This window comes from Tupaia chinensis, unplaced genomic scaffold (genome assembly GCF_000334495.1).
Source record: "Tupaia chinensis unplaced genomic scaffold, TupChi_1.0 Scaffold000044_1, whole genome shotgun sequence".
NCBI classification, from domain to species: Eukaryota; Metazoa; Chordata; class Mammalia; order Scandentia; family Tupaiidae; genus Tupaia; species Tupaia belangeri.
The window spans coordinates 2,022,413-2,049,889 of NW_006159500.1; the positions used below are offsets into that span (position 1 = coordinate 2,022,413).

The following is a 27,477-nucleotide window of genomic DNA, read 5'->3' on the forward strand; positions in this document are numbered from 1 at the left end:
AAAAAAAAAGTGCTGGAGGGGATGCAGTGAAAGGGGAGCACTCCTACACTGTTGGTGGGAATGTAAATTGGTCCAGCCACTGTGGAGAACAATATGGAGGTTCCTCAAAGACCTTCAGATAGAACTACCATATGATCCAGCAATTCCACTCCTGGGTATCTACCCAAGGGACAGGAGAACACTCAGTCAGAAAAGTGCTTGTACATCTATATTCATTGCAGCCTTATTCACGATTACTAAGACATGGAACCAACCTGAATATCCACAAGCGAATGAATGGATTGAGAAATTGTGGCACATATACTCCATGGAATACTATTCAGCCATAAAAAAAACAAGACCTGGAATTTGATTGAAAGTGGAAAATAAGGAATATTTACTACTGTGTGAAGCAAGTCAGGCTATGAAAGAGAGACATTATATGTCTCCCCTTAATATATACTGACTGTCAGCACTCTATGGCAGAGACTGAAAGACTGGAGGATATATAAGCATTAAAAATTGTTATGGACACTAGAGCCCAACTGGAAAGAGTGGGAGGGGAAGAGTGTAATAAAGTAAATTTGGGGAAAAAAATAGAGAGGCAAGACATTGTGGGACACAGATATGGTTTATTATTTGTTGATGAGGACATGCATATATTCTTAACTGGGCTGGACTGAGGTGTATATCATGCTGGGTAAAGTCTCTTTACAATCTAAATAATGTATAGTGATTAAATGTATAAATAATAATTAAAATTAATAAAGAAAAAAGAAAAAATGTACCTTGCATTAAAAAAAGAGGTTATTTATCATTTTTGGTATATAATAGTGAAAAAGTTTTATAAGAATGATAATAGTTACAGTGAAAGTGGGAAAATGAACACATACACTTTTGATGAAGGTTTAAATATTTATAGTTTTTTTAATAGACAGGGTACGTGACAATCTATTTCAACTGTATTAAAAAGTACATATACTTTGAGTTGATCAATTTCACTTCTGGGATTTTATCTTAAGGATGATTCTACTTATGTGAAGTATCTAGAATAGTCAAATCCATTGAGACAAAGCAGAACAGAAGTTCTGGAGTAAGGAGGAAGTGGGAAATAGGGAATTACTCATTAATGGATATGTAATTCGATTTGGGATTATGAAAATATTCTGGAAATAGACAGTGGTCAAGATTATATGACAATGTTAATGTACCTAATGAATTATTTTCATGGGACCAGATTTTCTTCAAAAAAATAGTTTTTGTTACAAACTTTCATCTTTTTGCTTTGTAAATGGGAGATTTTGGAGTGGTGGTAGTTAAGGATGTGGGTTAAGAGACAATGAGATAAGTGTAATAAAGGAGAGAAACAGGAAGCTCTTCTTCACCCAGGCAGCATGTATGCAACATAGCAGTAGTTATTTACAGACACTGTCACCTTTGTGGTCTTACTTGAGAAAAAAATATGACTCTAAAACTAGTCATTTCAGGGTTGGCAAAAGGAGAGGCTCAATGCCTTGGTACAGTGGAAGGTAATTAAGGGATTTGGAAAAGGTGTGCTTACTGAACTCCTCTCAAAGGCCTGACTTGTTTGCTCAAGAATGGCTCTGACCGAGAACCAGCAGTTAGCGTAATGGCTATGTCGCTGGACTTCCACATAGTCGACCGTGGTTCGCGTCCCGGACCTGGTGGCTTAAACTCACACCGGGTGCATGTGCGTGCGTGCCCAAGATCCCGAGAGGAAAATGGAGGAGGAGGGATTGCGGCGTGACCATCCCCCCCGGGGGATGATTTCTCGCTTTCTGTCTCTATGTCTCTCTCTGTCTGTCTGGCGAGTGCACATGCCCTATAGTGAAAAAAACCTCTCCAAAATAAAAAAATAAAATTAAAAAAAAAAAAGAATGGCTCTGACCTAAAGCTCATTGTTCTGTAACTTAAAGCTCCATCATATAAGGGAAGTGTCTTTCACCTTTGTTATCCCCAGAGTTAGTATAGCATCTGGTACAACAATTGCAAAATAAATATTTGTTGAAAGCATGGAGAGCGGCAAGAAGATCTTTCTAATTTCTATCGGAATTAATGATTTAATTGAAGAACAATACATATTTACATTTAGACCTTAATGATCTGCATTGCTTTTAATTAATAACACTTATAATCATAAAATGTTATACCTGAAAAGGACTTTACAGATCTCTAGTGTGACCTCATATTTTCACTCAAGAGAGAATGGCTCTGACCTAAAGCTCATTGTTCTGTAACTTAAAGCTCCATCATATAAGGGAAGTGTCTTTCACCTTTGTTATCCCCAGAGTTAGTATAGCATCTGGTACAACAATTGCAAAATAAATATTTGTTGAAAGCATGGAGAGCGGCAAGAAGATCTTTCTAATTTCTATCGGAATTAATGATTTAATTGAAGAACAATACATATTTACATTTAGACCTTAATGATCTGCATTGCTTTTAATTAATAACACTTATAATCATAAAATGTTATACCTGAAAAGGACTTTACAGATCTCTAGTGTGACCTCATATTTTCACTCCATCATATTTGCTATTTCTGAGATGATCAGAGTAACAAATAAAGATTTATGGGAACAGCAGTTAGCATAATGGCTATGTTGCTGAACTCCCATGTAGTCGACCACAGTTCGAGTCCTAGACTTAGTGGCTTAAACTCACACTGGGTGTGTGTGCATGCGTGCCCAAGATCCCGAGAGGAGAATGGAAGAGAAGGGATTGTGGTGTGGCCATCCCCCCTGGGGGGTGATTTCTAGCTTTCTGTCTCTCTGTCTCTCTCTCTATTTCCGGTGGGCACATGCGCCCTATAGCAAAAATCTTTCCCCCCCACAAAAAGAAGAGAGATTTATTTAAAATGTATGTTTATCTGTGACTGACACAACTTATGTGTCTGCTTTGTCACCTTTTCATGCAATAGTAATTATTGCAATTGGACTCTGCATTAATTGTCCAAATATGTGCCAGATTATTCGTACATGTAAATATGCTCAAAACAATTTTGTGCTAAATACACTAGCAGCTGTGACAAATAATGGTGGATAGTTTAAAATAAACTAAGAGTCAAGCAATTTTACATCTGTTGATAACGATCATGAAGTGGTTTCTTCTACTGAATTTTTTTCACTGTAAATAACAGGAAATGACTCAAATAATAGACATTATCAAACTAGAAAGAGAACAAGAAATTAACTAGATAAGATAATGCTATATCTCAGAATGCTATACTTTAAATCATGTTCAGAACATGAAGAACTTGAAGGAGGAGCCAGCAGTGTGTTTCAATGTTAACAATTAAAACTACAACACTTACTCCATTTAACAAATTTTTTATAGCTACCAGAAGATTGGAAATGGCCTTTAAGTTAACATTTACTGAGTTCATAGGTAGACATACATATTTCATAAAATAAACTTAAGGATCTTATTAGTGTCAAAGAGTGCAAGGACAGGTACTTAAAAGACATGTAGTCAGGAGACCAGCAGTTGGCTTAATGTTTATATTGTTGGACTCCCATGTAGTCGACTGTGGTTCAAGTTCTGGACCTGGTGGCTTAAATTCACACCGGGCACGTGTGCGTGCCTGCCCAAGATCCCAAGAGGAGAATGGAGGAGAAGGGACTGCAGTGTGGCCATCCCCCCTGGGGGGGTGATTTCTCATTTTCTGTCTCTCTTTTTGTGTCTTCCTTGCAAGTGCATGCATCCTATAGCAAAAAACTCCCCCCAAAAAAGAAGACATGTAGTCAGTATGAAATTGTTCAGTTAGCATGAGATTGTTTTAATATTTTCATTTTTCCATAATAATTTTATTTATTAAAGTACATTATTCATATGAATAAACTAAAATATTAAAATAGAATCCCAAGCATTTTTTATGATTAAATTTATATTTATTAGGCCAGATGGTGGTACAACTGGAACCTCATGGGGACATTCCAGGTTTGAATCCCAAGGTCTCCCCTATGCACACCAGGTGCCCATGACCTGGGTCAGCTAGGGCTGGGAGAGGATCATGATGTGGGGGACCCTGTGGGTAAGCCAGTCTCTCTCTTGTTCTCTTTCTCTTATGAACGAGATAAATGGGTAAACTTTAAGAAAAAAAATTCAAAATTTATACTTATTTAGATTACATAACATAAAATGTATTATAAATCATATATAACATTATAGTATAATGTATATACATGTTATGTATCATTTCAAATTTATATATTACCCCATAATGCCAAAAAAAAACCCCCCCAAACAAACAAAAAAACAGACAAAATGAACAAATCCCTAAGGATTGCAAGGGATAAAACAGTTCACACCAAATTACCCACCTCACCTTAAAATAAATATATAGACATTCCCAAGAATTTAAAGTCACAGATTTTGTAACATACACATTATTCACAGATTTTTATCTCTGTGGTTTGCCTACTCTACAAAGGTTATTTGTAACTCAACATCAATACTTACAGACTTAAGGGATTGTTTATGGGCATGCTCAAGGTGAGAAGAAATGTGCCAAACATGCATATTTCCTGACTCTTCTACTCAAGCAAGTGCCCTTTTTGTAGTCAATTTAGTGTCACATTTTTGTGGATTTTTGTTTTGTTTTTGTCGTTGTTGGTAATTTCACTGTTTAAAATGGTCCCAGAGCATGGTGCTGAAGTGTCATCTAGTTATTAAGTGCAAGGAGTCTGTGATGGGCCTTGTGCAGAAAATATATGTGTTAGTTAAGTTCCTCATGAATTAGTTCTGTTGACCCTGAGTTCTGTGCTAATGAACCAACAAAGTATTATTAAATAAGATGTCTTTAAACAGAAATACACTTAAATGGGTTATGTGTTGATTGGTTGACAACATGGTGTGACCAGAGACTTCAGAAACTTAATCCAAGAAGCAATGGTTTGGTATGTGCTGACTCAGTGTTTGCAAGCACTTTATGGAACTACCACTAATAATGAGAACTGAAGAGAATATTCAGGAAGCTATACGTTGATATTCACAATATCTTTACTCTGATTTTATTATTTGTTTCATTTCAGGAATATAAAGGAAACTCAATATCCAATACAAGTAATAATAAATTTGTTTTCCCACAAAAGTGATTAGGTGAAATTTCCTAAAAATTTGATCAGTGATACCAAAATTAGCTGCCATCTCCCATGAATTGCTTAAATCCTCCATGGTCCCCATTGGTGGGGCACATAATAAACAGAGATTTTGCTGACATACAAAGATTCCCATGGGATACTCCAGTTTCATAAAATTCTAATCTGAGAGGCTCTGGACACCCTGGACACCCCCACTAAAGGTCTGGGTCATTAGCACATTAAATAATTGTGTGTTCTATTGCAGATCTTTGGCTATTTCTGCCCTATACTTTAGTTGGTTCAACAGCCTTAAATATTTATATAATGAATCATTCATGTGAGGTCCATACTGGAGAGATTTCTAGCTTGAATCTGTTTATCTATGCCACAGTGAAGTATTTACAAGACACACCAAAGAATCTACTATTGGGTCATTGAAAAAGTTAGGATGTATTTTTTCTAAGTTTTTCTATGCAAAAATGGGTCGTGACTTTTCAGACAACCGAATGTTATTCTAGCTGTAATCACAATCAGGCAATTCTTGATCTTTCTAGGGTTACTGGAAGGAGAATTTTGTTTGCAGTTCTTTCCATGAGGTTTATAATGAACAAGGACTAAGGCCTCTAAGGAATATTAAGATAAATATTATTTATTGTTGACATTTCAAATCAAGTTTTAAAAAAATGAATGCTGGAACTTTCTTATCAGAAAAGCACATCCTGGGACCAGCAGTTAGCATAATGGCTATGTCGCTGGACTCTCATGTAGTCGACCGCAGTTCACGTCCCGAACCCGGTGGCTTAAAACTCACAACAGGTGCGTGTGCGTGCATGCCCAAGATCCCGAGAGGAGAATGGAGGAGAAGGGATTGTGGCGTGGCCATCCCCCCTGGGGGGTGATTTCTCGCTTTCTATCTCTCTGTCTCTGTCTGTCTGGCGAGCGCACGCGCCCTATAGCAAAAACCTCTCCAAAAAAAGAAAAAAAAATGTACCTACTTCCTTTGGTACAAGTAGAGATATAGTTTCCTTAAAAAAACAAAAAACAAAAAACCTATATTAGAAAATTTACATTAGAAATCTGATCCAGATATGGAAAATACAGATCCTCTCAAATATACTTTGTAAAAGAAACAAAGAAACCTAAACATGTGAATATAGACTAATGAAAGTAGTTTTCATATGAGTACTCATATGCCTTTATGAGTACAGATCTTGTTTCTTTAAAATCCCACCACATACAGGTACTAAATAATATGTTTATATCTGAAAAACAAATCTGTAGGTCTACAGTTTATAGCGTCAGAACTAAGTTGAGGGTAGGCACAAGGTAAAGGGGAAGATTCTGACATTGCCATGAGGGAGAAATCAGGAGCCCACACCAGTACAGAGCAGGCTTGGCAGTACAGAATCCAGAAAAGCTTTCAGCAAGAGGGAAGAGACAGAAGGTCAAAGACAGAGAGTGGGAATTAAATAGGAATGGAGTACAAGGAAGTTAACTCTTCAGTTTTATTTATTTTACTTTCTCATGGCTTCCTCCTTCTTAAAACCCTCTCTCCTGGTTTTCACCCTATTTATCTGACCATCCTTTTGACTCCTATAGTTTCAAATTTGACATTCATATCTATTCCATGCTGACTTTCATACCCAGATGTGTAACTGTTTGCTAGCTGTTTCTATATTTTCAACATTTAAAATTCAGATGGTATAGCAGTTATGTTGCTGGACTCCCATATGGCCGACTGCAGTTCGAGTCTCATAGCTGGTGGCTTGAAACTCATGATGGGCACATGTTTGTGCGTGCCCAAGATCCCAGGAGGAGAGTGTAGGAGAAGGGACTGTGGTGTGGTCACTCCCTCTGGGACGTGATTTCTTGCTTTCCTTCTCACTGTCTCCATCTCTCTCCAGTGAGTGCACACACCCTCTACCAAAAGAAACCTTCCCCCCCCCCAAAAAAATCAACATAATATAAAACAGAAATACTACCACTATACTTTCCCCAACCTATCATTTCCTCTCTACTGTCATTACCATGACACTGGTAATTCATAATTAGTTTTTTCACAATTCTCCCTCTCCTGTCATTCCCCATCACTTATCAGGCTCTATGGCTTCTATCACTTTTTGGCGGATGTCTGCATTCCCTTTACCACCTTTCCTGCCACTACATTGCCTCACCTCTTATCTAGTACCTTCTACTACATTAATCTCTCTCACCAGGAACACCATGTCACACTGATTTCAAGCAGATTCATTCCCCAAAAAAAGTCCTGGAGGGGGTGAGGGGAGGATTCTATTCCCTTGCTCAAAAACCTTCAGCGTTTCCCCACTGATCTAAGCACTGATTGAAGCACCAGGATCCCCACACATGGTTCAATATACCTCCCCAGGTCATTCCTTTCCCCTATGCAGCGGTGTGGCATAGAAGGCGAGATGTGAACTTTGGAATCACATCCTGGTTCCAACTCCAGCTCTCTCTTAAAAACTGTAAAACCATAGGCAAGTCATTTATTGCTCTGAGCCCTTACTATGCTCATCAGCAGGTGCAGGGAGTCATTGTAGATATGTGAGGATGTTGGAGATAACATTCCTGAAATTCTCTCGAATAGTAGTGGCATGACACACCCTGCCTCCGCAGGTTATCAGTTCATTAGGTGGGTGCACATCTTCCGTGTGGTAGTCAGTGTCTGCCTCATAGTCAAACCTAGAGGATCACCTTGCAGTTTCACTGAAACTGATGAATAAAGCCATTCTTGCCCTTTATTTGGATAATTTTCTATGGATCCTGAAGGGACAGGAGTCAGTTCCTAAAATATGTCCAAACTTTTTAGATGGAATTCTTTGGTCCTTGGATAACCAGAGTGTGTAGGGCCCAAGAATCAGCAGTCTGCTTCGAAAGCAAGTCTAATTCAAACAGATCAACCTAAAGCCCACTGCAATACAGTCAGAAAGCTGCACTCACATCAGATCTAGAAACTTTGAAATGTGCTTAGGGTTAAGACTTGACAGGTCAGCATGAAGAAACTATGAGGTTGTCATATGCCCGTTCCTAAGAAGGAAAAGGTATTGTTGTCTCATTTGTTTACTACGATAGCCCATGTGCCAAGAACAGACTCAAACCACAGTGCTTAGTTAATATATGATGAATGAATGAATGAATGAATGAATGAAAGATGCTATGTTTAGCATATATATGCTCTAACATAGTACTGAGTATACAGAAGATATTTAACAAACAAACATTAACTAGCTAAATATAAGGATTATTTATTTTTAGTTTGCTACAGGGCACATGTGCTCACTGGAGAGAGAGACAGAGAGAGAAAGTGAGAAATCAACCCCCAGAAAGGATGACCACACCACAATCCCTTCACCATTGTCCTCTCAGGATTTTGGGCACATACACACACACATGCCTGGTATGTTTTTCAAGTCTCCAGGTATGGGACTCAAACCACAGAGTTATCCATATGGGATCCAGCTGCCTTAAATGCCACTTGAGCCAGCCAAGAGCATTTAATAGAATTAAACATCATTCCCATATATTTCTACTTTGTAAAATATTTAAAAATGTTTATTATCATTATTCTCTTTAAATGATCATTTCTTTCTTTCCTCATGTCAGGGAGGGTCAGCTTGAAAATGAGTGAGGAAAGAGAAATAAAGTTAGGAGATTAAATGAATATTTTTAGCTGGAAAGTTAAATTTTCTTCTCTAAAATTGGTTTTGGATAAATGGAATGAGAAAACAACTTTTTTAAAAGTTGAAAGAAGATGGTGAAAAATGAGACATAAGGTGTGTAGAACATGTTTGACAAATTTGTTTGGAAAGAATGTTACATTTATACACAGCATTTTTCCCCCCTTAAGCACTCAAAGTTTGTATGGCAAAGGGAAAAAAAATTGAATTCCTCCTCTACAGTCACAGGAATTAGAGTTCAGTAAAGTTAACGATTTACATATTTAATCAGAGGTAGATCTAGGCTTGGAATCCAGGTCTCCTGAGCATTCAAGAGTAAATACAGTCCAAAACTGTAAAGTGAGCCTGACATATTTTTAAGAACACGGATATGGGATTTTAGCTGGAATGAAGGGGTATATGGAAAAATCATAGGAAATCACGTTAAAGAAATAAATATGAGATAGATTACAGAGTGCCTTAAGTAATACAGCAAAGGATTTGGATTTTCATCCATGTCAGTCAATCTGTAATTATGTCTAAGGTAATAAAATCCTTCTGTAATAAGAAATCGTATATGAGACATACCAGTTTACAAAACAAATTAAGAGGAGGTGACTTCTCAAAGCTGTTCCTCCTTCCTGCCCTCAGCCTCTGAGGGGAAAAGTTTGAAAACTATGGTCAGGCGTGCTGACACGTTTTGGACAGGTGATATACCTAGTAGCCTAGAGGACAAGTGGAGGGTCCTCTGTGGGGGCAGAAAGCCAGATGCTTAATTGTCACCGAAGATACCACAGTCAGGAGAAGGAACGGAACAGAGATAGGAACCGTTACAAGATTGGCATTTGAGCAGCTATGGAAGATCACAGTACAACTACAAGAACAATAAAGGGCAGAGGAGGTGACTTCTGGTTTTGATGAAAGACAAAAAGTCCTTTTAAATGTGCCTTAGGCATTTTGCCATTTATACTGCACCACACTCTGGTCAAAGGAAGAGAAGGCTGCCCTTTTTCTCTACCAGATTTCTTCCCCTTTTCACATTGAACAAACAAAAGTCCAGGGCAAGAGTCAGGAACTTTTCAAAGTGCTTCAGACTTCACTCAAAAGTCCAACATAAAGAAAATACAGCATCAGGACTAGCAGATGACATAATGGTTATGTCACTGGACTCCCATGTAGTCAAACACGGTTCAAGTCTCAGACCTGGCAGCTTGCTTTCTCATTTTCCTTCTCGCTCTCTCTGCCTGGTCTATAAATTTCATTCCCCATAGAAAATTTAAAAAATAATAACAATGAGTAAATAAATAAAATAAAATTAAAAAAAAAAAAGAAAATACAGCATCATCGACTCCCCATTCTAAGAGGGAAAAAAGGACCATTTACAGTTTGGAAACATTTTCGTTCTTCAGACAGTTTGAACAACTAACCCATTTTTACCTTTAGATTCTGATTTTTCTAATGGAGTTAGTTATAATCATTTATTTACATGATTTACTTAAAAACATAACGAACCATTTTCTAGATGCAAGGTTTTCCTTGGAGAAAACCTTTTCCTTTATTTATTTATAAAATAAATCATGAAAGTGAATCCTGTTGAATATATGCAGCTGATGGGCTACAAGAATTCCCACGCCTGTTCTTTTGATTGAGAACCAATTACAGTTTTTGGTAACGTGCATCTGATGTAGACGGATCTCCTCTTCCTGTGCGTTTCTGAAACTTGTGATGCAAACGCTCCCGCCCTTTTCTGGGAACACAGAAAGCCTGACTCAGGCAGCTGCCACTATTAAATCAGCCCCAGCCCTGCGCACTTCCCTGCCGGAGGGAGCACCACCACGGAGATGAAGCTAGCCAACTGGTACTGGCTCGGCTCAGCTGTCTTCGCTGCATCTGGCTTTTTGGTTGTGGCAAACAATGAAACGGAGGAAATTAAAGATGAAAGAGCAAAGGAGTCCTGCCCGGTGAGACTAGAAAGCAGAGGGAAATGCAATGAGGAGGGAGGAGAGTGCCCGTTCCAGGTGAGCCTGCCGCCCTTGACCATTCAGCTCCCTAAGCAGTTCAAAAAAAAAAAAGAAGTTCAGAACCTCAAGGAAATCGTAAGTCATCTAAAGAAATCTTGCCAAGACTGCAAACTACAGGCTGATGACAACCGTGATGCAGACAGAAGTGATCAGCTGTTACCTAGCACAGGAGTCCCGGGACAGGCTGATGACAACAGAGTGAGAGAGTTAGAAAGCGAGGTTAACAAGCTGTCCTCTGAACTAAAAAGTGCAAAAGGGGAGATCAACGTACTGCAAGGTCGCCTGGAGAAGCTGAATCTTGTGAATATGAACAACATAGAAAATTATGTTGATAACAAGGTGGCCAATCTAACATTTGTTGTCAATAGTTTGGATGGCAAATGTTCTTCCAAGTGTCCCAGCCAAGAACAAATACAGTCACCCCTGGGTATGTATAATAATGTTCTTTCTTATCAATTGTTCCTGAATGTTATATAGCTGGACAGTATCTAGAAACATTAACCTGAACAAACAAGTTAATAGATGATAGATTAAATAAATAAGTCTTTTATTCATCAAGGCGGTGCAGGAAAAACAAGTATCTTCTCAAATGTGACCACAGAAATGATACAGAGCCCAATTATAAAAATTACAATTAGTTTATCCATTAGAAAGCACTTCCAATTTAAAAGTCTTACTTGTTAATGTCGGACCTACACAGTCAGCAGCAGAGAGAGAAATTAATGTTCTAGTGCATTTAGTTTCTCTCTTTTCTGAAGTGTTTGAAAACAAGATGAAGCAGTACTTTCAATTGTGCTATGCTCATTGGAAATCAGTTTTATTGTTTATAGCAACAGGTCTTTACAAGATTTAAGCAAATAATCTGCAGATCATAATCACACATATTTGGTGAAAATTGGATATTTTATAGATGGAACAAAAGCGGCTTCACCTGTGTGCAATATTTTTTGCCTTGAGACCTAGCAGCACAAAAATGTTCTAAGGAGGGAGTTGCAGCATGCTCCTAAAAGAAGAGATATTATTTCTTTCTTCTTTAATTTATGCTGGGATCTGAGTACTTAAAGTACAACCCATCCTCATCATCCACATTATTTGAATTAACTTTAATAATCGTAGTTAAAAACCACAGACTTGCCTACTTTGCTCATGATCTAACCATGGCAAACCCTGGTTTTCCACCTGAATTCTGAGGATCACTGTCACCAATGTGTTATACTTTGGAAAGTCCTCTCTCTGCATTAGGTCCTCTACCTAATGACTGAGGGTGTGAGCTTGAAGGGACATGGCAGAGGTCACTCTTTTGGAATAAGTACCACAGGCAGGACTCTATCTGCCAGTGAAGCTTGGTTGTGGCCTCTGCTGCGAATTCCTGGGGCAGCCTGTATCTACGTGCAACCTGCACACTGCAAGGCAGAGGTTCGCGTCTTAGGCCACATCACTGGGTACACAGCAGATCTGATGCTGCATAGCAACTTATGATACAAACAAGATTCTACTGTCAATTTTTCTCCTAAATGTTTCAGGGAAATATCTGAATATTCTGATTTCTAAATACACATGAACATATTTTTGGGCCTTATTATTAGAGTACCTTATGTTAAACTTACCTGTCATACATTTTTATAGAAATTCTTGGGGAGTAAATATCTTTCTTTGATTCCCTTAGAACTCTGTTCACTGGCTGTTATGCTTATCCTGAACATAATCACTTATTATTTCTAGAAATAAAACATATGAAACTAGCTAAATACTTTTCCTGGATAATAAATTCAGAATTAGAATATTCATATATTATTGAAAAACGATTTCTTTTTCACTTGGGCTTCTTTATATAGTTGCCGAGTTAAATAAATGTGAATTTATGATTAATGCTATATATTAGAATTGTAATGCTGCATTTGGAACGTATCCTATAAAGCTTTCTGATAGTAGAGGCTACCAGGCCTTTTTGGTTACAGAAAATAGAAGCCTGTGCTTCCCCTAGATGCATGGAATCAATTATAGGAGAGTTGGAATCATATGAATTTTAGGACCGAGGAATGTAATCACTCCGAGAATAAGCTTTATTGCCAGCCAGATATATGTTTGTGTCCTGGCTCTGCCACTTAATGCCTGGGTGAATGTGGGCAAGCCACTGCTCCTCTTAAACCCAAATATCCTCACCTGCAGACTGGCAGTCATGCCTACTATGTAAGGTTGAAGCGCCGATTAAGTGCAAAAATGTTACCTAGTCTTTAGCAGAGTGCCTGGAACATATAGGTAACCCTTGCTAAAGATTAGCAAATAAATAAATAAAACTAATAAATAAAACTTGTTTTTATGTGTTCTTTTATTATTATTGTTTGTTGCTGATGTTGTCACTGTTATCATCAACTAAAAGTATATTGAAGAATCTTGTCTTTTTTTTATTTTAATTTTTTTTAGGTTTTTGCCATAGGGTGTGTGTGTTTGCCAGAGAGAGAAATACCTTGCCCTGGTGGGGGGGCAGGGGGATGGCAATGCCGCAATCCCTTCTCCTCCATTTTCCTCTGGACACATTTTCAAGTGTCCAGACTTGAACCATGGTTGGTCATGTAGGAGTCCAGACTTTAACTACCACACCATATGCTGGCCCCAAGTTTTGTCTACTTTCTAATACCAGGTTCTTGTTCAGAGGCCTTAATAAGCATTTCCTAAACAAGTTCACGTAAGTCTAGCAGAACAAAGTTTCATTATTGCCATTCATTTATTGACAAACTGTTTTTGTATATATAAAGAATTCTTCAGATGAATCATTTTTATTAATAAAGTCAATGCCTTCCTTTCCTTCCTCCTTCAGTTCAACATCTAATATATAAAGATTGTTCTGACTACTACGCAATAGGCAAAAGAAGCAGTGAGATCTACAGAGTTACACCTGATCCCAAAAATAGTAGCTTTGACGTTTTCTGTGACATGGAGACCATGGGGGGAGGCTGGACTGTACTGCAGACACGTCTCGATGGAAGCATCAACTTCAACAGAACATGGCAAGACTACAAAGCAGGCTTCGGGAACCTAAGAAGAGAATTTTGGCTGGGGAATGACAAAATTCATCTTCTGACCAAGAGTACAGATATGATTCTGAGGATAGATCTCGAAGACTTTGATGGTGTCAAACTGTATGCCTTGTATGATCAGTTTTACGTGGCTAACGAGTTTCTCAAATACCGTGTGCACATAGGTAACTATAACGGCACTGCTGGAGATGCCTTGCATTTCAGTAAACATTACAACCACAATCTGAAGTTTTTCACCACTCCAGATAGAGACAATGATCGATATCCCTCTGGGAATTGTGGGCACTACTACAGTTCTGGCTGGTGGTTTGATGCATGTCTTTCTGCAAACTTAAATGGTAAATATTATCACCAAAAATACAGAGGCATCCGTAATGGGATTTTCTGGGGCACCTGGCCTGGTATGAGTGAGGGACACCCTGGTGGCTATAGGTCCTCCTTCAAAGAGGCCAAAATGATGATTAGACCCAAGCACTTTAAGCCATGAATTGTTAGTGCTCATTCCTCCAGGTATTCATTATCTAATAGAGCAATTAATTCCTTCAGCACTTTGGAATATGCCTTGTTTCACGTTCCTTTTCCATGACTAAAAAGTGATCTCTGAGTAGTAGGTTCTTATGCTATACAGTGTTTGAAATAAAGCTGAAAAATATGCATTTTAAAGAACTCCTTTGTTGCTGTTATGCTGTTATCTAGTGAATGCTTGCAAGCAATTGGGATTAGAGAGAATTATATATTAGATTTATGGTTCTTTACATTTCTGTTAACTGAAAAATTTTCTATTACTCACATTACTTGTACCAATTTAAAAAAATCATTTACTCAGTAGGCTAGATTCTACTTCTGTATTTTGTGATGTAAGCATATCTGAACGTATATCACTCTTTTTGGCAACAGTTATTTGAATATTTCTCTATAACTATTGTTATCACTATTCTTTTATAAACTTACTTGATTTCTGGCATTTACTTTGTATTAAAAAGGCCCTATTATTACATTTTAGTTCCCAGACAAAAGGAAATCATCTATTTAATTAAACTTGTTCATGCAATATTAATGAAATGTAAAATATTTATCATTTAAAATATTTTAAAATGTGGTTGTATAATGTCACCCCAAAAATATTCAAAATATGTAATTTTAAAGACCATGGTTTAAAGGTAACTCATTTATAGTTTAAAGCTCTTTAGCTATTGGATGGTAAAAAGTACTTTAACATAAAATGATCTTCCTCTGCTCTGTATGGTAATAATTTTAAATTTTAGATTGTTCATACTGTGCTAGACTACTGGTATGCTTTCTTTCTAGGGGGTAGGGTGGGATGGGAAATGAAGAATTTATTTTTAGGTTGTTATATTCTGAAGGCCAATTTCATATTCAAAGCAATAATATCATTAAGCTATTCACTTCATAGAAAATTAGTTTTCTATGACAAATTTATTTATTAAATACATATGAATTTTAAAGTGTATAAAATAGTTCAAATATTATATATTTCAACCCTAACTGGTGGATTGCTTATTTTACTATCAGAAATTTAAAGAGGTGTTTATTTTTTTAACTAAAAAAACAATCTGGAAATTTTATAATCCATTAACTTTGGAATGCTAAACATATTAAAAAGATTATTAAAAAAAACTGTCTCATTTAATTATTGTAAAAAGGGATTATTTTAGAGATAACAGCAGTATTCTGCTGCATGCATAAAAATAGGTTCTCAAATAAAAATTGAAGTAGTTCACTATACTGTGAGTCATAGCAATAAATTTTATCTTTATTTTCTAGTGCCTGTATCTAATAACTATCCAAGTTTTCAAAATATATTCATAAAGATGTAACTTAACCCATTATTTGAAAGTAATTGAAAATGATGGTTGCTTTAGGTAATAAATTAATTTTTTTCTTTTTTTTTTTTTTGAGAGAGATTTTTTGCTATAGGGCATGTGCACTCACAGGAGAGACAGAGAAACAGAAAGCAAGAAATAACCCCCTAGGGGGGATGGCCACAATCCCTTTTTTTTCATTCTCCTCTAAAGATTTTGGGTATGCATGCACACGTGCCCAGCATGAAATTAAGCCTCCAGGTCCAGGACTCAAACCACGGTTGACTATGTGGGAGTCCAGCGATGTAACCATTATGCCATCTGCTGGTCCCAATAAGTTAATTTTTCAAATATTAATCCCTCATAGAAAAGTTTAGTCAAAGGTATGTAATATATACATATATATAACACAAAGTTTTTAAGTGTAATGAAAATTAAGTTATTATGAATACTTTTAAAATGTTAAAGCAAGAGAAATGCAAATAGAATTAGATGATAACCAAAATGTAAAATGTTGTAGATTTCAAAGGCTTTGTATCTACTCAGGATACCGGATGTAAAGATATTAACTCATTTTATTTCTCTTTTTTTGCTTTTTAAAAAAAACTAAGAAATATTTTTATATTATACAATGTATTTATTTCAGATAAGAGCATTTTCATTTATTTTATAACTTACATAACTATATATGTAAGTTTAAGTAAATTTCTGTGATAAAAAATGGACTTATCACAAAATAGAGTTCTGAAAAAAAAACTCTGAGGGAAAAAATATGCTTATACAGAGTTCCCACTGATTTAATGGGAACTAGGTATCATGTTTGAAGAATATGACAACTCGTTAATCTGTGTAAATGCTCAAAAGCTTTTTGTTCTGTCTTTCCACATTTTAGAGGACTAAATTTGTATTTTCCATTATGTTTTTATGGCACTTCTCTAATTGCATAACATAGAAAATCCTTTTTGGAATTATTTCAGGTTATACATTATACAATATACTCTAAATTGGATAATCTTTAGCATTTTTTGCCTTAACTATTCACTAATATATAGTAACATTCATAAATATAAATCGACTATCTATAAATACATGTAGAGTCTTGGTTTCATTTTGATGGCTAATATTTGCTATCTTAAATGAGATTTTATATCTGAATATTATCATTTTTTTCTTTTTTTGGAGAGATATTTACTAAAGGGCGTGTGCACTCGCCAGACAGACAGAGAGAGACAGAGACAGGAAGTGAGAAATCACTCCCCCGGGAGATGGCCACACCCCAATCCCTTCTCCTCCTTTCTACTCTTGGGATCTTGGGCATGCACGCATACGCGCCTGGCTTGAGTTTAAGCCACTGGGTCCAGGACTTGAACTGCGGTCAGCTACGTGGGAGTGCAACAACAGAGCCATCACGCTAACTGCTGGTCCCTAAATATTATCATTCTAGATAGAACTAATTCATCTGTAACTGAGGGAAAAAAAAATTACCAATAGCAGTAACATTCCAACTGGATTAATGACATGTCTGTCAAAAGAAAGAGCTTAAATATACAAAGTATAAAAAGTATCCAAGCAACAAATTTGCTGGTTCATGTTTCAAGTCCTTTAAAAACTTCATAAAATGGAAGATTTCATATTTTCATCTGTCTACTCAACATGAAAAAAATTAAACATTATTATTTAAGTAATATTAGTGTATTTACTCTTATCTGAAAAGCTGCATAATGTTTACTTAATCTAGACAATATTCTTGACTTCGTAAAGGCTTAATGAGTACTACTTCATTAGTGGGAAAACAGACAAATAGAGGAACACCATTACCTTATTTCCCTCTAGATACTGTTGACGCTTCAAATCTGAAAAATTTCAGTTTCGTTTTGTGACATTCAACTCTATCTTCTCCTTCCATCGTTAAAATTACTGTCCCGGTCAGTCCTCACCATCTCCTTAGCATATGGCAAAATGCTTCCAAATAGCAACCTATACCTTTAGCTTCAATCTATTCCAGTCTACCTTCCATATTGCCACAGAGGGATTATTCAAAAATATAACTCTGATCAGGTTATTGTCTTGCTTAAAACTTTCAACCACTCTTCAATTTCTGTAAGAAAAAATTTAGCAAATAGGCCCCTCATGAACTGATTTCTACTTAATTCTTCAAGCATTGTATTCTGCCTCTATTCACACTCTTGCCATACTGAATGCCTTGCTGTGATTAAAGAAACCATGTTCTCTCATGTTTCCTTACTTTGCATGTACTCTTCCATGGTCTAGACAGAATGCCATCCTCAGTCCTGGCTGGGTTTTGTCTTATCACCCAAGATTGAGAGCAGGGACTTCGGAGCTTCCTAGGTTGAACTTGCAGGTCCATCATGTGCAAACTATGTGACCATGGGCAAGTCATTTCATCTTAATGTCCTTTGGTTCCTTTTATTATAAAATAGGGGTAAAATAGAATCTGGCTGATAGTATTATTGAAAGGATTAAGTGAGATAGCACATGAAAAAACCTAGAAATACATATATATATTTAAATTGTCATAGGGCACATCTGAGAGAGAGAGAGAGAGAGAAAGAGAAAGAGAGAGGGAGCCATATTGCAATCCCTTCTTTCCCATTTCTCCATCTTGTCAAAATTCTGGGCATACCACATGCACTCAGCATATTCCTCAAGACACTAGGATTGAGATCCATACTGCAGTCAGTCATGGGGGATATATCTTTTTCTTTCTTTCTTTTTTTTTTTTTTGAGAGGTTTTGTCTTAGGGGAGATGGCCACGCTGCAAAGTGGGATCTATCTTTCTTTTTTGGGGGAGGAGGTAGAGGTTTTTTTGCTATAGGGTGTGTGCGCTCGCCAGAAAGACAGAGAGAGACAGGGAAATCATCCCCCGGGGGGGGGATGGCCACGCCACAACTCCTCCTCCTCCATTCTCCTCTTGGGATTTTGGGCACACACGCCCGGCTTGAGTTCAAGCCACGGAATCTGGGACTCGAACCGCAGTTGACTACATAGGAGTCCAGCAACATAGCCATTACGCTAACCGCTGGTCCCAGGGATCTATCTTTCTTTATTCATGGGTTGGCCCAGTCATCATCCTAACTAGTTCTCTCTTCTGGGCAACTTTCCCTGGTGCTATTACGTGGGGTTTGGCAGTTCTCTTTTTGCTCCTCTTTGATCCTATATCAAGCTATATCTTTATTATATGTTACATTCTTCATTAATGGATTCTACCATGAAATCAATCAGTTTGTATGGAAGTAAAGGAGGTTTGTTATAGAAGTGTTGCTCTTCGATGTGAGCAATATGTTGCCAGAGAGGAAGAGTTATAAATCAAAGAAGCCTGAGTTATAACTGGGAAAGGAATGGATATTGTCAAATCTGAGGATTCAAGAGACTGTGAATATATTGAAACTAGGAGATAATATGGCAAAGCAGGATCAGAAATGCCATGGGAGTGGAAACAAAAGAGTGGCATACTCTTGGGAAACAGCAGTTAGCGTAATGGCTACGTTGCTGGACTCCCACGTAGTTGACTGCGGTTCACATTCCAGACCCAGTGGCTTAAAACTCAAGCCAGGTGCATGTGCATGCGTGCCCAAGATCCCGAGAGGAGAATGGAGGAGAAGGGATTGCGGCGTGACCATCCCCCCTGGAGGGTGATTTCTCACTTTCTGTCTCTATGTCTCTGTCTGTCTGGCGAGCGCACGCGCCCTATAGCAAAAAACCTCTCCAAAAAAAAAAAAGAGCGGCATACTCTTAGGAGTCCTGGCAATGACCTCTAGGTACATACCACACAGAAGGGTATGGCCATACCAGCTAACCAGTAATTTTTCTATTTTACTCAGTTTCTAAAGGAAAACAGTATTTTTCATACTTCATAGAGTATAATTTTTTTTTTTTGGAGAGGTTTTCACTATAGGGCGCGTGCACTCGCCAGACAGACAGAGAGAGACATAGAGAGACAGAAAGCGAGAAATCACCCCCCAGGGGGGATGGTCATGCCGCAATCCCTTCTCTTCCATTCTCCTCTCGGGATCTTGGGCACACACGCACACGCGCCCGGCATGAGTTTTAAGCCACCGGGTCTGGGATGCGAACCGTGGTCGACTACGTGGGAGTCCAGCGACATAGCCATTACGCTAACTCCTGGTTCCCATCTAAGAAAACACTCCTAATTCTCCTTTTGGCTCCTTTATCCTCTCTTCAGCATCTCTAGACCTGTAACCAGTTACAGAGTCAAATCAAGAAGAAGCCTTTACATGCCTTGCCTACTTTACATCAGCAGAAGGCTGGAGAAGACATATGGAGACAGAGTTTTACGTTTGCTTGACTAAGGAAGAAGAAACGAACTTTTAGATGTGACTGGGTTGATTGATATAGACACATTTACCAGAAATGAGGGATTCGACAGGCTAGCTTTTACAGATGGGTTTGGTTGTAAAGTTTGCTTGCTTAGTTAACACAAATATAGATTCATAGCTCAGCTAACTAAAGTTATGAAGTAAAAAATGTCTTAGAATTTAACGACACATGGGAACAGGAATGCTGTGACAGACTTAGCCTTCATCCATTCAACAAATATTCAGGGACGAATGCCATGTGCCATTCAGTCTTCTAGGAAGCTGCAGATGTATCGGTTACCAACAAAAAGCCTACACTCGTGGAGTTTATGTTTTTTCCGAGCAAATATCATGAAATATTAAGCAGGATATGAGAGTGTTAGAGGAAGTGGTGCTCTGGGTATTTTAAATAGAGCAGCCAGGGGAAGCCTGTTAGTGGACAGGACATTTGAACAGACACCTCTTGACACAAGAGGGCAAGCTAGGCAGATGGTTGGTATCTGAGAGAAGTATGTTTCAAACAAAAAGGGCATTGAGTATGAAAGTCCAGGATCTAGAGAGCAGATGGCATGTTTGAATCAGTGAAGAGGCCTGTGTATTAAGACGCAGAGTGTGGGTGGTGGGCATATAAAAAATTGCATCACAGAGATCTTGAGATGGTGCAGATAGACTAGGAGTGGGGTGTCAAATCATTTAGGGCTTGTGCACCATGGCACGGATTTTGCCTTTTATTCTGCGTAGATAAGACCAGGAGGGTTTTGGTCATAGTCTCATTCACTGTATATAACATTGGTTAAGATAAGCTCGCTACTAGCAACTCTTGTGGCTGAGTAGAGAACAGACCGCAGAGAAGCAAGGATTGAAGCAGCAACACCAGTTTGGTGGTGTCTGTAATAATCTTGGTAAGGGAAAATGAAAGCATGCACTACTGTGGTTGCTGTGAAGTGCATTTATTTTGAAGGTAGAGCTGATAAAATTTGCTGATCAAGGTCAGTGGTGGAGAGTTAAAAAAAAAAAATAGAGCTGTCACAGAAAACAAGATTTTCACCTCAGCAACTTTGAAGGATGGAGCTGCCGTTAGTGGAAATGAGGACGTCTGCAGGGGAGCATGTGTGGCAGTGTGTGGAGGTGGCTTGCAGTGGGGTGGGGACTGAGCATTCAAAGTCCAAATACTTATAAGATATCCATGTGGACATAGCTATTTGGATATTAGCCCAAAGTTCAGGGAAGACGTCCAGAATTCAGAAGTACATTTGAAAATTGCTAGAATAGGGATGACAGTGGATTCACGGACTAGGAGATCAGCATACATGGAACAACATCTTTCATAGACGGAGTCTCGGAACCAGCAGACCTAGTAGAGTTTCAAGATGGGGACCAATCACTAATCTCACTTTTCCACCCTGTAACCGAAGGGATGCTCCTTTATGAATAGAGCAGAGAATTGTTCCAAATGGGAAAGGTACTTATTCTAGATGATTTCAGATTTAGACTTTCTCTTTCTGGCTTCTGTCACAGCACTGTTTTGTTGAGTAACTGGATATCTTAAAGCCACTGTGGCATTCTACAATATATGTTCCAAAATGTCAGGAAGTCACCATCTAGTGAAAGATGGCAGCAAGGACCTACCAAATTAGATGTTGTGTCTTCTGGGAGCTACCACCATGTGAGGTGGAGGTGTTGTCATGCAGGATACAAATGTATATAACAACAGAAAATGAACTGGGCCACAGCTCAGAAAATATTATTTGTTAACAGCATACTACCCAAGTTCAAGGAATCATTTATGGTCACTTAAAATCATTAGGGTGATATTGGATAGTCAGAAAATTCATTAATTTTTCTATGCAAAAATGTGCTATGACTTTTTTGATGACCCACTAGTTTCCCATGATTATAAACCCTTTAGTGGGCCAGCCACGTGGTGTGGTGATTAAGGTGGCTGAATCCCTCATGGCTGACTCTGCAGTTCAAGTACCAGATCTGGCAGCTTGAGAAACACACTGTTGTGTGAGAGTGCATGCCCAGAATCCTAAGAGGAGAATAGAGACAGGGAATCTTGCATGCCATCCCTGCTGGGGGGTGATTTCTCACTTTCCCTCTTCCTCTTTTTATCTTTCTCCAGCAAGTGCAAACTCCCTGTAGCAAAACAAAACAAAACAACCCCCCCCAAAAAAACCCAAAAAACCCTGCAGTTAAGCAGAAACTGGTCTTACTTCCTTTCCTTTATTTTATTTAAGTTTTTGATCATTAATAATCTTAAAACTTGTTCTTTCACAAATATTTTCTAAAATTTATCCAAGTTAGGGAACAACAGTTAGTGTGAAGGTTACACTGCTGGACTCCTATGTAGTCAACCGCAGTTTGAGTCCCAGACCCCCTGCCTTAAAACTCATGCCAGGTGCATGTGCGTGCGTGCCCAAGATCCTGAGAGGAGAATGGAGGAGAAGGGATAGCAGCGTGCCCATTCCCCCTGGGGAGTGATTTCTTGTTTTCTATATCTCTGTCTCTCTTGTGAGCACATGCCCTATAGCAAAAATCTTTCTTAAAAAAAAATTATCCAAGCTAGAGTTAATCTAAATTTTATTTTAATACTTTTGTTAACAGAGTAATTACACATATTGTGGGAATACAACGATGATTTTCCAGTGTAAGAGTACAATGTATAACAATTAAATCAGGATAATTAGCATGCCAATTATATCAACCATTTGTCCTTACCTGTATTGGGAACATTCAAAATCCTCCTTTTCCTTTACTCTGAAATACCCAAGTTGTTGCCATCTGCATTCCCTTATAGTTAATTATTCCCTAGAAATTACTCTTCCTATCTGCAACTTCGTTTCTCTTAAAGGGCATCCTCTATCCTTACCCCTACACACCCAATCCTTCCTGGCCTCAGCCATTCTTCATTTCTCTATAGCTTTCTAAGTGTTAATACTAGAATGGCTATCAATAAATCTGGTAATTTTTACTACTGGGTGGTTGGTAAAGTCTTGACGTATCCATGCATAGAAAGACATAGAAAAATACGTTTTGACATTTCCAACAACCTAATAAATGTTAGGTCTACCTATAGATAAGTAGCTCTCTGCATATTGGGTGATATCTGTTATGGATGGACGGACACACATACACACACACACATGAGCAGACTTCAAGAATTCATGGGAAAATGAAATTAAAGTGCAAGTTTATTTCAGTGCAAACATTTTTGAAGTCTTGGGGGCCAGATAGCAGTACAACAGTAAAATGTGACGCTCTGCGAGGATCTCCATGTGAAGTCTGGGTTCAAGTTCAGAGACCTCCCCAAGCATGCCGAGCACGTGAGTGCTCATGATCTGGAGCTGAGCTGGAGCTAGGGGAGGACTGCACCTCAGGATCTTGTTGAGGGTGCTATATCTCTTTCTCTTCCCCACCTCTCTCTCTCTCTCTGTCTCACTCATAGAAAAAAACAGATAATTAAACAAAAATATTTTAATTAAAAATATGCATGCATAGTCTATCTATAATACAAATTTCCTATGAAATGTTGAAGACCCTTCATATACAAGTTGACATATATATGTACACCTATATAATACACATACACTCTTATATATTATTTATAACATATATACCATAATATACAAGGAAACCTGCCCAAAGTACAATATTGGTTCATCAGAAAAGTCATGACGTATTTTTCTGGTTTTCTATTCAAACATGTGTCATGACTTTTCTGACGATCCAATAGATATGCAACACTCACAGGGAGCCAAAAGTTAATACAACGAAGTCATCATGTGGCAATAGCTAGCTTATTTTAAGCAATGTTACATAAAATAACTTGCCATAAAGTAAAACTTGAGTTCCTCTAAATCTCCGACAACAAATCCCGTGCTATTCCTATTGCTGGATACCTTGAACAGTTTCTTCTGCACTGCCTCTTCTCTTCCACAAGCCCACAGCACGGCCACGCTACCGGCCCAGACTTTGCTATTTCTACTTCTTAAGAATCTCAGTTCAGGGAATCAGCAGTTAGCGTAATGGCTATGTCGCTGGACTCCCATGTAGTCGACCGCGGTTCGTGTCCCAGACCCGGTGGCTTAAAACTCACACCGGGCACGTGTGCGTGCGTGCCCAAGATCCCGAGAGGAGAATGGAGGAGAAGGGATTGCGGCGTGACCATCCCCCCTGGGGGGTGATTTCTCGCTTTCTGTCTCTATGTCTCTCTCTGTCTGTCTGGCGAGTGCACGCAGCCTACAGAGAAAATCTCTCTCTCAAAAAACAAACAAACAAACAAAAACCTCAGTTCAATTCTGCCTTGGCACATTAAGTAACTAAAGAACTGGAGTAAAGCAAAATTCAAAACTAAAACTAGCTAACTGGTGGTCAGCATCTTCTTAGACATAGTATGGTTTCTCCTTGCTACTTAGCCATTTCAGAAAGACATCAACATTATACTGCTGAGACTATATACTCTTACTTAAAAAAAAATAATAATTATTTCAGGGGCCAGCAGGTGGCATGGTGGGTAAGGGTGCTGGACTTCCACATGGCCCACCAAGGTTTGAGTCCCAGAGCTGGCGGCTTGCTTTCTTGCTTTTCTTCTCTCTCTCTCTCTCTCTCCCTCTCTGGTCAAATTAAAAAATAAATAAATAAAGGTAAATAAAAAATAATTCTTAAAAAAAGATTTAGAAAGAAAAGAATAATAATTATTTCATTCGTTATTATCATTCTTCAATTTGACCAGAGACACAGATAGATAGAAAGAGAGAGAGTTTGAAAGCCAGCTGCCAGCTCTGGGACTCAAACTGTGGTCAGCCATATGGGAACCTAGCGCCCCAATCACCATGCCACCTGTCAGCCCCTATATTCTCACTTTAAAAGGAAATCATCACATGTTAAAATAAATATACAATTTTTTTTTGGGGGGGGGGTCTTAGCATCTCCAAGTCACTGTTATTACATTTGTATTTGTTAACCGGAACTATTATAATATATATTTACCATGTGCCTACTATGTATATTGATAGTATGGTGTTATATGCTTATCCAAGTATTGTGAATAAGACTTTTTAAATAATAACTTTTTAAACTCTTGAAATCTGAGTTTAATCCCTAGGATTCAAGATTGTCACTGAGCATTTATTGTTTAAGATGATCTGCCTCTCTATCACAAAATGTTGGACACACTACAGCATATTCGAGAACATGGAGTACCTAAAAATTGTTCAGGTTTTATCCCTGGAAATTGGCTGGATTTCTTATTTCTTATGGGAGGCAAGCGATTTATACTTACAGTGCAAAAGTTATCAAAGAAAGGACTACAAAATTATTTGCTTACATCTTTTTTTCTTATTCAGTAATGATAATTTTTTTCAGTGAATCTAAGTAACCTATTTTAATTTTTTAAAGAGATTTTTACATCTACTTAGTAACAATAAATAGCAGCTGTCACTTGCTGAGTGCCAAGCACCTGCTGGACACATTCTTGGTGGCATTTCCAGTGCTAGCCCTGTCTGCTGTGAAGAATGTTACAATGAGAAGGCAATGCTTTACATTCACTAAAAGTCTTCCCTAAATTTTTTTTTTTTAAAGCCTCTTACTAACAGACTGTTTTTCATTCGTGGATCATTATCTATCTTCAGCTTTCCTGACATCCTTGGTGTATTTCTCCTAAAGTGGGCTAATTTGCTATGGCTAAAGTATGCATACAGTGAGCCACAGTATACCCTCTGGTTCTGTATGAATCTAGAAAGTGGAGAATAATTGCAATTAGATCTCAGTTTAAGGCAAAGTATTTCTTCTTATGTCTTCTTACAATAATGAGTAATATTTTTTTAACAGGAGATATTTCAAAAATTAATAAGTTTCAAGTGTGTTCATGTCCTTACTTAACCTAGTGGTTAAAAATTTTCTTCTTTCTGAAGCCAAGTCAAAATTTATAACAACTCAGACAGAACAGGCAAATAAGTTTCTGTGCTCTCCAAACACTGGTTTACTCCCTTGGTTACATGGCAGAATTCACAGAAGATTAAGTACAATGCACTTCGTAAGTTCTTTGGAAGCCGAGGACTGGTATAAATGCCAAAGTTCTTATCTTCATTTGTTAGATGAAAGAATTCTTTTTAAAACTATCATTTACCAATAAGAGGTGCTGGTGATGGTGACCTTTACTTAAAAAAAAAAAAATTCTATCCTACATTGAGTAAATCTTAAAAATCTGTTCAAGTCAACTATTAGAAATCTAGAAGCCTAGCCTGATGACGTAGTTGGTAGCAAACTGAGCTGGAGTGCTGGAAGTCCTAAGTCATGGATTCTCATCCCCAATTGGCCTGAAAACACACTGGGCCTGTATGCATGCGCCCAGGATCCCGATGAACTGGAAGACTGTGGGAAGGGCATCACAGCATGATGAAACCCTCTCAAGGGTGCCTCTCTTCCTCCCTCTCTCTAGCCATGCATACTGCACATGCTCACTACCATAAGTAAAAATAAACTAAAAAAAAAAAAAAAAATTTAGAGAGGCCAGGATATCACGGGTAATTATGGAAGTTGGACAGGAAACACTGACACTTTCATGATGAATACAGAGTTAGTACTGAACATGCTGAACTGCTAGCGTAGAGGTTTTCACACTGTGTCCCCGATGATGCTAATAGACCTCAGAGGAATGTCAAAGGAAATTGGATTGAGAAAGAAGCCAGGACAATCTATGGATGCTTGAATCACTGTTCAACTAGAATAGTCCTACTTTTATTATATATCCTGAGGCTCCATACTCAATTTCACTTTAAAGAAAAGGGTTGGTTTCTTTTTCTAAGAGATATTTAAAAGTCATTGCCTCCTAATTGCATATCCCTTTGGGGGCTAAGCTGGCAAAATAAAACTGAAATGAATACATGATGGTTCTAGTTAAAAACATTATATTGCTGAAGTTGACTTGATGTAAAAAATGCAATAAAAAAACTCAAAAGAAAATTTTTATTTATTTATTTTCCCCATCTTTCTTTTGCTAGAGAGGACACATGCTAATCAGAGAGATAGAGGAAAAAAATCATGACCTGTGGGGAATGGTCATGCTATAATCTCTTCTCCATCTCTTTCAAAATCCTTTCAGGATTCTGGGTATGCATGCACACCATGCCTGGTGTGTTTCTCAAGTCACCAGCTCTGGGACTCAAACCACATAGTCAATCTTGTGGAATCCAGCTGCTTCAACCACCAGGCTGTGGAGCTGGCCCCCAAATTTTCCTTTTTAAGGCTGCTTTTCAAAACAGTGACTTGAGGGACCAGCAGTTAGTGTAATGTCTATGTCGCTGGACTCCCATGTAGTCGATCACGGTTTGAGTCCCAGACTTGGTGGCTTAAACTCACGCTGGGCGAGTATGCGTGTGTGCCCAAGATCCCGAGAGGAGAATGGAGGAGAAGAGATTGTGACATGGCCATCTCCCCTGGGGGTGGGGTGGGGTGGGGTGATTTCTTGCTTTCTGTCTCTCTATCTCTCTGTGTCTTTCT

The 27,477-nt window shown here is 38.2% G+C and overlaps 2 protein-coding genes across 2 annotated transcripts in view; one reads left to right on the forward strand and one right to left on the reverse strand.

Moving 5' to 3' along the window:
- CCDC146 (coiled-coil domain containing 146) overlaps positions 1 to 27,477 on the reverse strand; it is a 169,552-nt gene that overhangs the window by 106,364 nt on the left and 35,711 nt on the right. The gene's annotated exons all lie outside the window — the stretch shown is intronic.
- FGL2 (fibrinogen like 2) lies at positions 10,514 to 15,466 on the forward strand. The gene is made up of 2 exons (XM_006140777.3): positions 10,514 to 11,203; positions 13,595 to 15,466. Exons 1-2 carry the CDS (start codon positions 10,597 to 10,599, stop codon positions 14,299 to 14,301), a joined length of 1,314 nt encoding a protein of 437 aa, XP_006140839.1. The 5' UTR covers positions 10,514 to 10,596; the 3' UTR covers positions 14,302 to 15,466.

Coding starts and splice junctions, on each gene's coding strand:
- FGL2 (XM_006140777.3), top strand. CDS start 10,597: ATGAAGCTAGCCAACTGGTACTGGCTCGGCTCAGCTGTCTTCGCTGCA. Junction 11,204..13,594: donor ACAAATACAGTCACCCCTGG/GTATGTATAATA, acceptor TTCCTCCTTCAG/TTCAACATCTAATATATAAA.